Genomic DNA, 14,824 nt, shown 5'->3' with positions numbered 1-14,824 from the left:
TTAATTAGCATTTCTTGGGTTTTGTATTATCTTCTCGATTTATGCCTTCAGTTTTCTAGAGTATCTTTTCAAATAAAAGACTTGAAAAGTTCTCTTAAGTCCTTGAAGTCAGAAAATACCCTCATACATTTTAGTTTGTTACAGAAATCTTGGATAAAAATCATTTTTTTCGTAGAACTTGTCACTGAGAGTCCCATGTCACTGAGGAAATCTTATATCAATATGATTCTTGTGCCTTTGTGTGTGACCTGTTTTTTCCTTTCTGAAAAAATCTAAGCTCTTCTTTTGTCTTTAGTTTGAAGTTTTATAATTGTATGCCTGAGTATATGTCTTTTTTTTATGTATGTGTGTAATTATCCTTGTTGTATGCTTAGTGGACACCTCCAGTTTAAAGGCTTTGGCCTTATAAAATTCTCTTCTGAACTCATTAGTTTCCACATTTTCTATAATTTCTGAGCTGGGGTTGTAGCTCAGCAATAGAACATTTGCCTAGCATGGAAAAGGCCCCGGATTCAATCCATAGCACCATCAGAAAACAAAACAAAAAAACCCATACAGAACCACTGCTAAACCAACTTCCTTTTCTTTCTTTTTTTTCTTTACATTCTCATATCCTCAGAATATTGCACCTCCTTATGTTTCTGTTTTACATATTAAAGAGATTTTGCTTAGTGTGCATTTGAACTCATGTATGAAATTTTCATGTTAGTGATTTAATTTCTTACAGCTAGTTTTCTTTTTCATGGCAGTTTGCTCCTTTATTGATACAGTATTTCTTTAGTCTTTTAATGATGTTGGTTGGAATATAAATTCTTCTCTCACCTAGCTTATTTCCACTTATTCTAAGTTTAGTTTTGCCCATTGTTTATCCAGTTTTTTCATGTGTTAGATGTTCCTCAAATGAGAGGTAATCCTTGGCCAATGGTTCATACTCCAGAAGTGTAATAAAGACTAGCTGAAAGCCTTTTATGTGAAAGTGAGACTTACCACTTGACAGGCTTTGCTTTTGGTGAGTAGGTGAGCAGTCAGCTGCTCTAGGAGAGCAGTGCATCTGACCACTTCATGTTCTGTGTGTGTGGAGGCCAGAGTGGAGATGCGTGTTGAGGATGAGGGGCTTGAAAATAAATATGTGTCTATACGTGGCCTGGCTCTCTCGGGATAGGGAAAGGCTGACCATTCCAGCAAGCTAATTTGGCTGCTGTTTTCTGTCTCATTCCTCACTTCTGTCTCCAATTTTTAACCTACATTCTCTAAAGTCAAGAGCCGTCTCTTAGTCTGCAATACCCAATCCATCCGCGAGACTACAACTTTCTCTACTCTTCATTAGTCTTTGTAGTTTCAGAAATTCATTGAATTTCTTAGTCTTTAGTGTTCCAGAAATTCATTGAATTAGACTGTACATTAATTGCTTTCTTCATTCTTTATTGTTATATTGTACCAGTTGTTTTCCTCTTTTATTTTTTGTGGGTCTTTTGGAGACAAGTACAATGCTGTGTCAACCATGTTTAGATTACTGGATAATATAATTGAATATAGCTTAGCTTTTTAAGTCAGTGTTAATTTGTATGTAAATAAATAATAAGAATGGAAAAATTTTTCCTTGAAGTCTGTGTAACAAATCACTATTTCTGGATTGTACATGATTCTAATTCATCGATATGTGTGGTTGATATGATTTTGTTTAAAACTGCTTGCATGCCAAAAAAAAAGAAACAGAAAACCAATATAAGTAATTTATTCAAGTGCCTGTTCAAAATAATTTTCCGTAACAGTAGAAAATTCCTAGCCTCCCCCAACAAGCCCAATCAATTTGAAAGCTTTCCAGCCATCCCCTTCCTTTGGAACCTGGAGGTATAATTGCTATGCTTCTTGCTATCTGTTCACCATTCCATTTAGTAGAAGCTGGTGAGAGCAAAAACAACTTTCTGTAATTATCCTTCAGGGTCAGTGTGACAGTGTTGTTGCATAGTGCACAAGTATTTTGAACTGTTTTATACAACAAAAATTAAATTTGCAGAAACCACAGCTAGAGAAAAGTTTAGCCTTAACTGAATTTTCAGTAATTTTTTTTAGAAATTAATTTGACTTTTTTTCACTGTAATTCAGTGTCCTCAGATTCCTATCTAAAAGTTCCAAAGCGTAATTGAAAAGTCAACTAAAGATAAACAAAGAATTGCTAAGAAATTCTTTTCTTACTATTTTCTGAGCATTTTTAAGGTTATTTATAACTAGAAAACACACCTGAGAGATCTAAGTAACTAGGTCACTTCTAAACAACATAATTATAAATAATTCTAAAATTTTATTTAAACTAGAAAAAAACACTTCTTGAATTGTAAGTATATTTACAGTAGAGTCCTAGTCCTATGATAGCTACTTCTCCAACCACTACAAAACTCCTTTCTTTATAAATTATCAAGGATGCAGTATTTTACTTTGTCTGAAAAACTAACTAACTTTAAAAACATCTCAGAGCTAATTAATTAACTAAATTAACTTTAAAAACATCTCAGAGCCATACTCAGCAACTGTGGCTCTGTTGATTATAAATTTTTAAATTATATTTTTGCCTCATGTTGAAAGTTGTTCCTATTACTTGGCCTTTTGTGTAGCTTAGTCTTACAGCTTACTTTCCTATTTAAATAGAAACAAAGGAATATCAGGTTAGGAGTTACTAGTGGAGAGCTATGACTGAAGAATCCTAGAATGTGCTCTCATGGTGCATTCATTGAAAAACAGAGCATCTTCTATGATTTTCTGTACAGAATGAGAATTATTTACTAGTATTTTTCCTTTATGTCATTAAGAACCTCTTTGTCTCATAACATGTTGGGCCTTAAAGTTTTTTGGTTTTTTGTTTGTATTTTTTCCTGTAAGAGGTATTTCAGAAATGAATACAATGGCTTTCTTTTTTTTTACTTCATATATCTATATTAAAATTTCTCTAGCTGCCTTCAAGCTTTTTTTTTTCTCTATCTGGTTTTGAGCAGTTCGACTGTGATGTATGTAGGTATTTTAATACTATTTGAAAATTTCTGGACTTCTTGGACGTGTGATTCATTGTGTTTCGGTAATTTTTTATCATTTCCTCAAATATTTTTCTGCTTTGTTTTTGTCATCTTTGTTACATCATGCTGTTTAGAACATGTTACCCCACTATTCACGAATTCTTTATTCTTTTCCACCATTTTCTTTGTGTTTAATTTGTGTAATTTTCTATCTTCAAGTTTACTCATCTTTGTGTGTCCAGGGTGCTGATCAGCCTAAAGAAATTCTTTATCTTTCATCCTATATTATTCATTTCCAGCATCTGACTTATTTGTAATTTCTACATGCTCAAATTACCGATCTATTTCTGCATCTGTCCACTTTTTCACTTAAATCCTTTAACATATAAATTACAGTTGTTCTTAACTTCCCTGTCAGGTACCTTGGGCATCTAAGTTATTCCTGAATATGGTTTTGTTCTCTATTTTATTTCTATGTGACTTTCTCTTACTTTTAAGTGTGTCTCCTAATTCTTTTTATTGAATGCCAGATACTGTGTGAAAAAGAACTGAAATAAATAATAATATTTACACCCAGAAATAAAGGTACGTTCTCTCTCTCTCTCTCTCTCTCTCTCTCTCTCTCTCTCTCTCTCTCTCTCTCTCTCTGTCTGATTGTTAAGTATGAAGAGCTGAGTTAGTTTAATCAGGAGCTGGGTTTGGGTTTTGTCATTTCGTTCATTGTGCATAGTCTTTAGATAGCACCAGCCAAATGTCTGCTATTACTTTGTGCCTCTGAGAATGGACAAGATATTTATTTTAAATTTAGTCATGTTCATTTGAACTTTTCTGTACTGAGATTAGCCCCTATTTAATTCAGAATCCTTAATATGGTCAAAAAACTTGACACAGTTTGATACAGTAACTCACTTTGTATTTCATAGGTCACATAGTTTCTTCATAACTACTCAACTCTGCTGATGAAACATGAAAACAGCTATAGACCAGTAAACAAATGAACAAAGTTGTATTTCAGTAAAACTTTATACAACAGACTGGTTTGGTTTGGCTCATGAGCCGTAGTTTTAGTGGCCACCAATTCAGAGTTTTGTTCTTGCCCTCCTCCCCTGCCTCGCTTTCTCCGGCCATTGTCATATAAGCTCCACAAAAGCAGATTTTTCTTTTTTTGTTCACTGACTTCCCAAGTCACTTGCAAAATACCTAACACTGAGTGGACTCTGAATCCATCAGTGCTTACTAGAAAAACAAATTCAAGATATACAAATATGTAAGAATTTATAAGATTGGCTTACAGTACAGGTGATGGTCACCTGCAGTCAGGTGTGAAAGAATGCAAGAAATCTATCTGTGCATGGAGATCCAAAAGGTCTCTCACATAAGGCTGAAGAGTCTGTGCCAGAAGCCAGGAAGTGATGCCCAAGGTAAAGGTGAACACTGGAGCTCCTCTGAAAAAACAGAACCAAGCCTTCCTTCTTCATTTCCCTGTTACTCCATTCAGGTGACAAGCCTATTGGTTGCTGTCCCTCACACCAAAGTTGGATCTTCTGTTTTAAGTAAATCCCTTCAACCACACTCAGAACTATGTTGATCCAATTTAGTTGGGCATTTCTTACTCAAATTGATACAGTTAACAGACTCTCAGCGTATTAAAAGCATGGGTGAGGGAACAACATTTGGAATGTGTTTCTTAACAGCATGTAGCTAAATTTTTAAGTCTTTGCTGATCTCTTGTGTCAGTAAATACATTTAATTACATTATGTTTATTATGATTATTGATATATTTGGAATTGTTCCTGTTGGGGTGCTTTGTTTAATTTTATATTTCTTAATTTCTTCACTTTGCCCTCTAGGTTAGTCATGTTGTCTTTAATTCTTTTTAGTCTAATATGGGGTCTGATGTGAATTAGACAGCAATAAGTAGGTTAAATAAGTAGACTAAGACCTTCAGAAAATTAATAGGCCAAAAATATTGTTTGCTAGAAAGTAAATTTAAACCCTAAAACAATTATAACGTCAGTAACATTTGCTTAATTAATTGAAACATTCTAAAATTTTTGGAATTGTAAATGTTTATACTTATAGTATTTTCTTGTAGCTTTGGGATTCTTGGAAAATTATGTTTATCACAGAAATACTTACTTATTTTCTTTTTTCAAATTTACCTAACAGTTAATTGACTAAAGTGGGTGGGTGCTCACGTTTACTAATAATGTGTTGCAGCTCTGTTGGTACACCAGAAGGCCAGAATGGAACGACTTCAAAGAGAACTTGAGATTCAAAAGAAAAAGCTGGATAAACTAAAATCTGAGGTCAATGAAATGGAAAATAATCTAACTCGAAGGCGCCTAAAAAGATCAAATTCCATATCCCAAATACCTTCAGTAAGTCTTATGTAACTGTTGTGACCTCTGTGCTTGAATATGAGAATAAGCCGTCTGCCATAGTGTAAAAGCTTGATCTAGTTTCGGTGAATACTTAATTCATATTTGTTTTTCTGACCTTATCTCCCCCTGCCAAACTCTTCTTTCTTAACTAATGACATGAGAATTCAATGCAAATCTTTCTTACATGAAATTATTTTTCAGCTTGAAGAAATGCAGCAGTTGAGAAGTTGTAATAGACAACTCCAGATTGACATTGACTGCTTAACCAAAGAAATTGATCTTTTTCAAGCCCGAGGTAAAGTTCAGTGCATACTCAGCTGAAATTAATAGAATTAATCTGCCAGCTCTTCCTGTGGCTGAAAACAGACTTACCAGTCGTGAACTTACTATCTCAGAACTTTTGGCTTTGGAGCCAAATAGTGTTAAAGAACTGTCTCCTCTTCCCCCCAAATTAACTATGTATGTAGTTCAGACATTCTTTGACATTTCATATATCCTTCATATCTATTTTAATCACATGTTAAGGAACAGTAGTGATCAGTATGTCAGATGTATTACTTTTATGTGTATAGAACTTGTTGCACAATATTTGCTAATATAGATGTATTCATATAACTGTATTCCTTTTTTCCTTTTACATTTCAAGAATTGTGGCCCCATATCTCAGTGGCACTGTTCTAATGGATAAAATAGAGAAGAAAACAAAAGTGTGATTATTTGTTCTTTGGACCATGATAAGTTTTTTTTAATACTTAAACTGTTAATAAGCAATAATTTCGTACTGTAGTAAAAAATATTTACAGTTTAATTCAGTTCTTTAGAAAACTAAAAAGAATTTTTATGATCTAAATGTAATTCTGAAGTTGGAAAAATGTTAGACATATATAAAGAAGAAAAGATAGAAAAAAGGAAGGAAATGAGTAAAAAAACAAAGTCTTGAGTCACACTTTTGAATGTGTTCCAGCATCCACTAAAGTGAATTTTATTTAAATTTCTTTTAAAATGTTGGTAAGCCATTTATCTTGAAACATTCACAGAAAAATGCCATAGTTCAAACTTTGGAAAGAAAAGAAAGTTACTGCTTTTTTAGAAAGTATAGTCCTTAAACGTAATCCTTTAGTATAAAATCTAAATCAGTATATCACATTAGCACAAAGCTCATAGACAGACTTCCTTGGGTCCAGGCTATGCTTTTCCTGAAGTCTAGGTTTGATAATTTGATATTAATTTTTAAATTGCAAAATTTTAAGTTAATCATGTAGGAGTCTACTCATAATTGTTTCTCACCAGCATTAATTTGACTTCCCCAATTTACCATTTACTTCTGTTTCTGAATACTATATTATACCTATATTTTGAAATATGTTTTTGAGATCTAACCTATAATTTGAGAATAGAGGTAAAATTGAAGAGCATTTCTTCTGTTTATACAATAGTATTTTTAGAAAGAAATGCTTGCTTTTTTAAAAAAACAGTATTTTTGAGCTACAAACATTGATATATTTACTTTTTATATATTTCAGGACCACATTTTAATCCCAGCGCTATTCATAACTTTTATGACAATATTGGATTTGTAGGTCCTGTGCCACCAAAACCCAAAGGTTAGTGTATCCATTAAGTATGAAAACTGTTACATTTTTAAAAGCAAGATTTTAGAAAATTTTTATATTTAGCAAAGTTCCACTCTAGAAGTGCTTCAAACTTTGGCATTCTTAGATGGATTCATTAGACAGATGTTTATTTTGATTTACATGCTGGGGATTCGGGAGGATACAAAGGTATAATGTATTCATCTTTTTAAAAGTAAATTGTGTGACCTGAGGAATGACTGTGTACTCCCAAAATAATTAGTCTTGGTTTAAAAACAAAATCAAGGGCAAAAATCTGTTATTCCTTAAAACTTAGGCAAGTGATAAGGAAGATACTTTAGAAAAGTTTATTTCTTCATGCATATACTATTTTAATTTATATATAACTTTTTTATATATTATATAATCAAAATATGCTGAATTCCAAATCAGTGGTGCTCAAAAAGTGTTACCTGTTATCATTCTATCTCGTTGATATTCTCAGAATATATGTATACCAAATTAACACATATCAGAATATGTCTATGTTTTTGAGCAAGGCATTAAAATGTGTAAAGAAGTGGAATCAAATATGTAAATCTCACTAGTGAAGGTCAATATAGAGGTGCAGGTTACTAGAGCACTGTAACCAGGGTATGTAATCTACTTTTAACTAGAAAGTTAAACTATTTAAAAATGTGTTAATGAACACATAATCAAAATATGGCAGGGTGGGAATGGTAAATATATGCAATTGAACTTAAGTTGTTATCAATAACTTAAGTGAAATAATAACAGAAGATACTGGAAATAATCAAAATAAATCACTATTTTAAAAAGTTATATTAAGGCATGATGGAAAATATTCCTAGCACTCTGCAAAACTAAGGCAGGAGGATCACAAGTTCAAGCCCAGTCTGAGCAACTTAGTGAAACCCTGTTTAAAAATTTTAAAGTAAAAAAAAAAAGGACGGGACATGCAGTTGAGTATGAAGGCCCTGAGTTCAATCCTCAGTACCACAGAAAGAAAAATCAAATCATCCTATAACAAAAGAAGAGGAAAAGAAGAGCAAGAAAACTGCCAAGTATACTGAAGCAACAAAATGGTAAGGTCCTAAAGATACTTGCTTTAAATATAAATGGATTAAACTCAGCAGTCAAAAAGCATAAAGTATACTTTCTAAATGAGACCCTTTTTGGAGGAGGGGTTTTTGTTTGTTTTGAGGCGAGGTATCACTGTGCAGTTCAGGTTGACCTTGAACTCGCTATGTAGCCAAGGCTGACCTCAACTTGCAGTGATCATCCTGCCTCAGCCTCCTGAATGCTGGATTACAGATGTGCACCACAGCACTCAGTTTAAATGAAACATACATAGGCTGAAATTTGAAAGGATAAAAAAGATATTTCATGTAAATGATAACTAAAATCATGAATGGCTATAGTTTTATAGGACTATAGATTTTTAACTCTAAGCATATGTATGATAAAAAGATCAATAGGAGGATACAGGCATACACAGAAGGGTCTACCTGACAGCAGAAAAATGCATATTCTCAAGTATATATAGAATATTCTCTAGGACATATCTTATGTTCACAGAACAATTCATAGCATAATTTAAGATGATCTAGATCATTCCAGATATCTTTCTTGACTGTAGTGGAATGAACTAGAAATCAGTATAACAAGAAAACCATAAAAATGAATGGAAACTAACAACACACTTCTGAATATCCATTGGATATTTGAGTAAATCACAAGGAAATCTAAAGTATCTTTTGAAAAACAAAAACAGCATACTAAAATCTATGGAATGCAACAAATGCAGTACAAACAGTATGTTTACAGAGATCAATGCCTGTATTAAGGAAGAAGAAATATCTCAAATAACCTAACTTTACACTTTAAAGAATTACAGCCATTAAACTAAGCCCAAAGTTAATAGAAGAAAGAACATAACAAAGAATGGAGCAAAAGTAGATTAGATAGAACTGGGCATAGTGGCTCACACCTGTAATTATAGAGCTAAGGAAACTGGGGCAGAAGAATTGTTGTGAGTTCAAAACCAGGCAGGGCTACATAGTGAGTTGAAGGTCAACCTGAACTACCTAGTGAGACTCTGTCTCAAGAAAAGAGAAAGTAAATCAGATAATTTTAAACAGTAGGAAAGTCAACAAAGCAATTGTTTTTGTTTTTAAGATAAAATAGACAAACCATTAGCTAGACAATTAATAAAAAACAAGATCCAGCCAGACATGGTATCACACACCTGTAATCTCAGCACTTGGGAGGCTAAGGCAGGTGGATTACTTACAAAGTGATCTCAAGGTCAGCCTGAACTGCACAGTGAGACCCTGTCTCAAAAAGACAAAAATTTTTTTTTAATTTTAAAAAACAAGATTCACAGAAAATCATAACTAAAATAGAAGACATGACACTAGATGCCTCAATAATAGAGATCAAAAGAAACTAATAGGAACAGTTATTGTCCCAAAAAGTGAATAACCTAGAAGAAATAGATAAATTCTTAGAAATGTAACAACCTATCAGGACTCAATCAAGAAGAAATAGCTCAGATGTACCAGTAATAAATAAGGAAATTGAATCAGTGATCAAAAGTGTCCCGATAAAGACAAACCTAGGACCAGATGGTTTCATGAATGAATTCTGCCAAATATTCCAGAAATAATTAATTGTTTATTACTTTCCAAAAAAAAAAAGAAGAATCATTCTATAAGGCCAGCATTACCTTGCAAGCAAAACCAGACAAAGTACAAGTAAGAAAAGTATAGGCCAATAAGCATAGATAGTACTTCATTAAAATACTAACAAATTGAATTCAGCAACACACTATAAAAGATCATACACCATGACCAAATGAAATGTCTTCTAAGAAAGCAAGAATGGTTCAATATATGTGGATTGATCAGTATGGTAAAACAGGGGAAAAAATACTATTATCTCAGTAGGTGCATTAAAAACATTTTGACAATGTTTTGAGAGTTAAAACTCAACAAAATAGGAATAAATGGAACTAATATCAAAATAATGAAGGTCATATATCAAACCCACACAGACAATGTCATAATAAATGGCAGGGAACTTAAAACTCTCCCTATAAAATCTGGTACAAGGCAAGAATGGCTGCCACTGAGTATAGAGTGGTGCATGCCCAGTCTTTTTTGAAATTATTATTTTGAGTCAGATTCTCACTAAGTTCCTTGGGCTGTTTGAACGTATGTTTCCCCTGCCTCAGCCTCCTGAGTAGTCACCATTTCTTTTCAGTGTGGTACACAGACCAACCGTGCAGTCTTTGGTAAAGGGAAAAATCATAGTGTTTGTAGGGTTCAGTACTATCCTTTCTCACTGCTGAAACAAAATACTTGACACTCAGAATTAAAGGGGGAAAGGTTTATTAAGCTCAGAGTTTGTAGACATTTCAATCCATAAATTGTCTCACTCCAAGGCAGGGTAGCATATAGCAGAAGGACAACAGTTCATAGTGGCAGAAGATAGCAAAAGCAACCAGAGAGTGAGGGGAGGCAAGCCTCTTCTGTCCCTTACAACATATCCAGTCTACCAGGATAAGGGTGGTGCCCATCCAGTCAGTGAACTGAGCCACCAGTCACCCACCCTTGATCCCAGTACCCTTTATTTCCAGCGTTGCACAACCAGTCACACACTCAGGATTCTGCCACATCCAAAAAAGTGCTGTGACTGCATGAGACTTTAGTGGGACATCTAACACAAACCATAACAAGTACAGTCTATAGAGTTTCACTAGGGGGATCTTAACACGATTTCCTTATCCCAGAAGAAGACTGCAGTATATATAGAAAATCCTAAGACTTAAAAGAAAAGAACTTTATTAAAAGAATTTAGTAAAGTTGTAGGATACAAAATCAATATACAAAACCAGTTGTTTCTTTATGTAATGAGCCAAACAAAGAAATCAAGACCAAGAAAAATGTTCCACTTACAGTAGCAACAAAAAGAATAAAATACTTAGGAATAAACCTAACCAAAGAGGTAGAAGACTTGTACACCAAAATTACAAAGATTGATGAAAGAAATTAAAGATTAATGAAATACTTCTGTGTTCATGGACTGGAGAAATCATTATTATTCAAACGACCTTATTACTCGTGTTCTACAGAGCCTATGCAATCATGTTCAAAATCTCAGTGGCATTCTCTATAGAAACAGAAAAAAAAATCCAGAAATTCAAATGAAGCCACAAAAGACCCCAAATAACCAAAGCAATCTTGAATAAGAACAAAACTGGAGACATCACACTCGCTTGTTTCAGAAGCCACAGTAATTAAAACAATATGCTACCAGCATAAAAGTAGATATGGAATAAAGAGCCCGAAGTAAATGCATGCATCTATTGGCAACTTACCATTGGCCAAGTTGCCAACACCACAATGGAGAAGTGACCGTTTCTTTAATAGATGACATTGGAAAAATCAAGTATCTACATGGATACAAGTGAATGAGAATCCTTATACACAGTGCACAAAGATCATCTTAAAAAGGATTAAAGATTTAAACAAAATGTGGAAACAAAAACTAGAAGGAAACGTCAGATAAAACTTCCTTGAAATTGTTCTGGACAATGATTTTTTGGATATGGCAACGAGCAAAAATAGACAAATGGGATTGCATTGAACTAAAAAGCTTCTACACAACAAAGAAAACATTCAAAAAGGCTACTTACTGTTCTTTCTCTTCTATTAGATGTGATTTTAAACAGTAAAACAAATACATCTGATAAATTTTTACACTGATTTACCTCTTCATGGTCTATTGTTACTATGTAGTTAAACTTTAGAAATCAGTTTTGTTTTTTGTTTTTTTTATGATTTATGTTTTTAGCAAAGAACACTTAATGGAAATTTCATTCCTAGCTTAAAAAACAAATATAAACACTGTTTTGGTGGGCAGTGAAAACTGTTAAGACTCAAATACACTTACAGTATTGTTTTTCACTTTGCACAGTCTTAAATGACATAGAAATGTTCACAATTTGCTCCCTTCTCTTGTGCTGTAAGACAGAGATGCTTAAGACAGTCATATGTTGTTTCCTCCCTTAAGGAGGTGTGAAAGTGATTCATGCCTTGCTGCCCTTCCCAGAAAACAAGCTGGATGGAGGCTGGTGATGGTCAAGCGTGTGTGGCAGTTTCAGCTAGTGTCTTCCTTTGGTTTACAGGGTGCGTCATGCTACACAGTACAAATGGTATTTAGTGTTACAGTGATTTATCGTACTCGTTTTTACTTGTAAAATATTTTTTTTACTTCCTTCCAGATCAAAGATCCACCATCAAAACACCAAAGACTCAAGACACAGAAGATGATGAGGGGGCTCAGTGGAATTGCACTGCCTGTACTTTTTTGAACCATCCAGCCTTAATCCGCTGTGAACAATGTGAGATGCCACGGCATTTCTGAGCCAGAAACCCCTATGTCTTCACTAAAACCACATCTAAAGTTCAAGAAATCAATCTGTCATCGGGGAAAAGTTTCACTGCTACATAGGATTTTGTCAGTTTGAAGGTGTGACAAGATGGTGTTGTGCTAATGTTAAATGTCAGCCCACAGAGCTAATAATACCTCAGTCTAATGTCATGGGCAGTGGAAATTCATCACATGAAAGGTAATCTGCTGAAAGACTTGGTTGCCTGCTGCCTAACCATGTACAGTGTTACCATTATCCCGTTACGGATAATTCTCACTATGTTATTGCCTAGGTGTTCCCAGTAATTTTCCCCCTCCTGTCACTACTGAATTTTGACAGGAGGAAGGAATAGAACAGTAGCTTTTTTTTTTAAAAGCTTTCAGTGAAACACTACATACATGAAGAGAAGGAACAAGGTATAACTATTTAAAAACTGTTTGCCTCTAACAGATGCCAATGGATAGGGGAAGAACTTCACAAATCTGTGGTACTCTTGGCCTTGTCTTTGTCTTCCCTGAAAATGTCTCTGTGAAGCCAGCATCTAGGACCTGAAGATAAAAAGAGAGCAGCATGCATTGTTTGTACAAACAATACAGTGAAATACCCCAAAGCTTTTCCTACTGTACAGATCTCTCAAGTCTGCTTTAAGTGATTTCTTTATTATTCTTATATTTCTGTATGTATAGTGTAATAGCCTTTTGTTAACTAATTTTCTTTTTTCCTTTTAGTGATTAAGCACGATCATGTCCCTTTTTAAGCCTTACTGAAAGAAACAATGCCATAAAAATAAAAAAGCATTAATGAAATGAAACTATGCACAAAATAACTTTCCTCTACTTATTCTGTACTTTGCCCTCATGGGTGCCAATGTTCTGTGAAGATATACAAATGCTGCACAATGAATTGCAGAAAACATAAGAATTACGTGGATAGATCATACTGTGTACTGACTGGAGCAGTGGGTAGCACAAAACAGTGTCTTGTCTTCCATAAGGAAGCTTAAAAGATATTTTTAACCCACTGACAGCTTGCTTCAACTGCTTGGTGTCCCACAGAATTTTCACAAGAGATTATTTTGGGGAAAGTACAGTTTCAAAACCAGCAACATCAGCAGTACCGACAGCCTCCCCACCCCCACCCCTTTTAAGAAGTTTAAATGCCTTACTGTTGGGACAATCTGTTTCTAAACCTGACTTGGTGGCAGTATCATGTGTATTTATAAAACAAGGCTAGTCATATTTAGGACAACTGAAGAAAAGCTGGAAAAAATAAAACAAGCAAACTTGAACACTGAAGCAACCTCAAGCATCTCTTTATGTTGATGATATATTTTTATAAGGAAAATAAATATTCAGATGATCAGGAATGTATATACCTAAATGAAATCAAGAAAAAATAACAGTATGCATTTAAAAAGAATTATGAAATTATATATCAGTGCTTAGAATGGGGCTAAGGGAAGTGCTGAAATATAGCAAAAGTAGGAAATAATGTAGACTGTCCCACTGTAAATGTATGCAAGTGGCTGTGTTTTAAAGAAACAGGATTATTACAGGTGATCTCTATGAATGTAAAAGCCTTGGCGTCCTCCGGGCTTTGCATTATGTATATGAAAAGAAATACGACAATCCTAGATAAACAGACATAAACCCAAAGCCCTTATATTTGATACATTTTGTTTTAAAAATAGACCTTGTTTTTCAGCTTCATCTGCAGTTCTATGTGAAGATTGATAAATCAGTTTTTACTTGTTTTATTAATAAAATGTAATTTGGATATCTTGAGTTGATGGTTTTGTGATTTAGCTGGGTAAACTATCTTTGTAACAGATAAGTTATTTATAAAAATTAAAAAACTTATATTCTAAAGTGAATTTTGTGGCTTATTTTTAAAGTTTGTAGTGCAGGAAATAATTTGTACCCCAGCAGAACATTTAATTGTTAATTGGTTCAGGGAAAAAAGTCTTCTCCAGAGTCTTCATGACATCATGGCATAAAACTGTTTTTCTTGGATTATTTTTATCAGTTTCCCCAGGTTTCATTCTAAAAGCAGTAACTAGATTTTAACTGAGCCCCCCTCCAATATTGTTTTTATTTTATGGTGTGTTGAAACTTTCCTTCCATTTCTTTTTAAATTTTGAAAAATGTTGCTGCATTATTGAGAACAAACGTGATTTCATAGGCTGTTTAAGCCTAGGTAGTCACTTACACTTTCCTCCACGTTACTGGTGTTGGGCATGGGGGCATTTCTCTTGAAGAGGACTTTTGTATTGCCAGTTTTCAAAAAAATTATGGCTCAGCATTTTTCTGAGTTTGAAAAGAATGAAACAGCATGTGCTGACCTCAGATTCTAGCTATAAAATGTCTACTTTGAGTTGTCTTTTAAACCTACTAGGAAAAGAT

General features: G+C 33.9%; 1 protein-coding gene across 5 annotated transcripts in view; it reads left to right on the top strand.

The window, feature by feature from the left end:
* Tab2 (TGF-beta activated kinase 1 (MAP3K7) binding protein 2) overlaps positions 1-14,295 on the top strand; it is a 75,280-nt gene extending 60,985 nt beyond the window's left edge. For 2 of the 5 annotated variants that reach the window (XM_063233021.1, XM_063233020.1), the window contains 4 exons: positions 5,230-5,390; positions 5,595-5,688; positions 6,917-6,997; positions 12,273-14,295. In XM_063233021.1, the coding sequence (XP_063089091.1) occupies positions 5,230-5,390; positions 5,595-5,688; positions 6,917-6,997; positions 12,273-12,415 (479 nt within the window). In that variant the 3' untranslated portion in view covers positions 12,416-14,295. Of the gene's footprint in view, positions 1-5,229; positions 5,391-5,594; positions 5,689-6,916; positions 6,998-7,920; positions 12,178-12,272 lie in introns of all 5 variants that reach the window. The other 3 variants (XR_010041944.1, XM_063233023.1, XM_063233024.1) reach the window with 3 other exon arrangements.
* The last annotated feature ends 529 nt before the right edge of the window (positions 14,296-14,824 follow it).

Source organism: Cavia porcellus, unplaced genomic scaffold (genome assembly GCF_034190915.1).
Source record: "Cavia porcellus strain 051 isolate PalLab524CR breed Dunkin Hartley unplaced genomic scaffold, mCavPor4.1 scaffold_22, whole genome shotgun sequence".
Taxonomy (NCBI): domain Eukaryota; kingdom Metazoa; phylum Chordata; class Mammalia; order Rodentia; family Caviidae; genus Cavia; species Cavia porcellus.
This window is presented reverse-complemented; position numbering and strand designations above follow the sequence as displayed.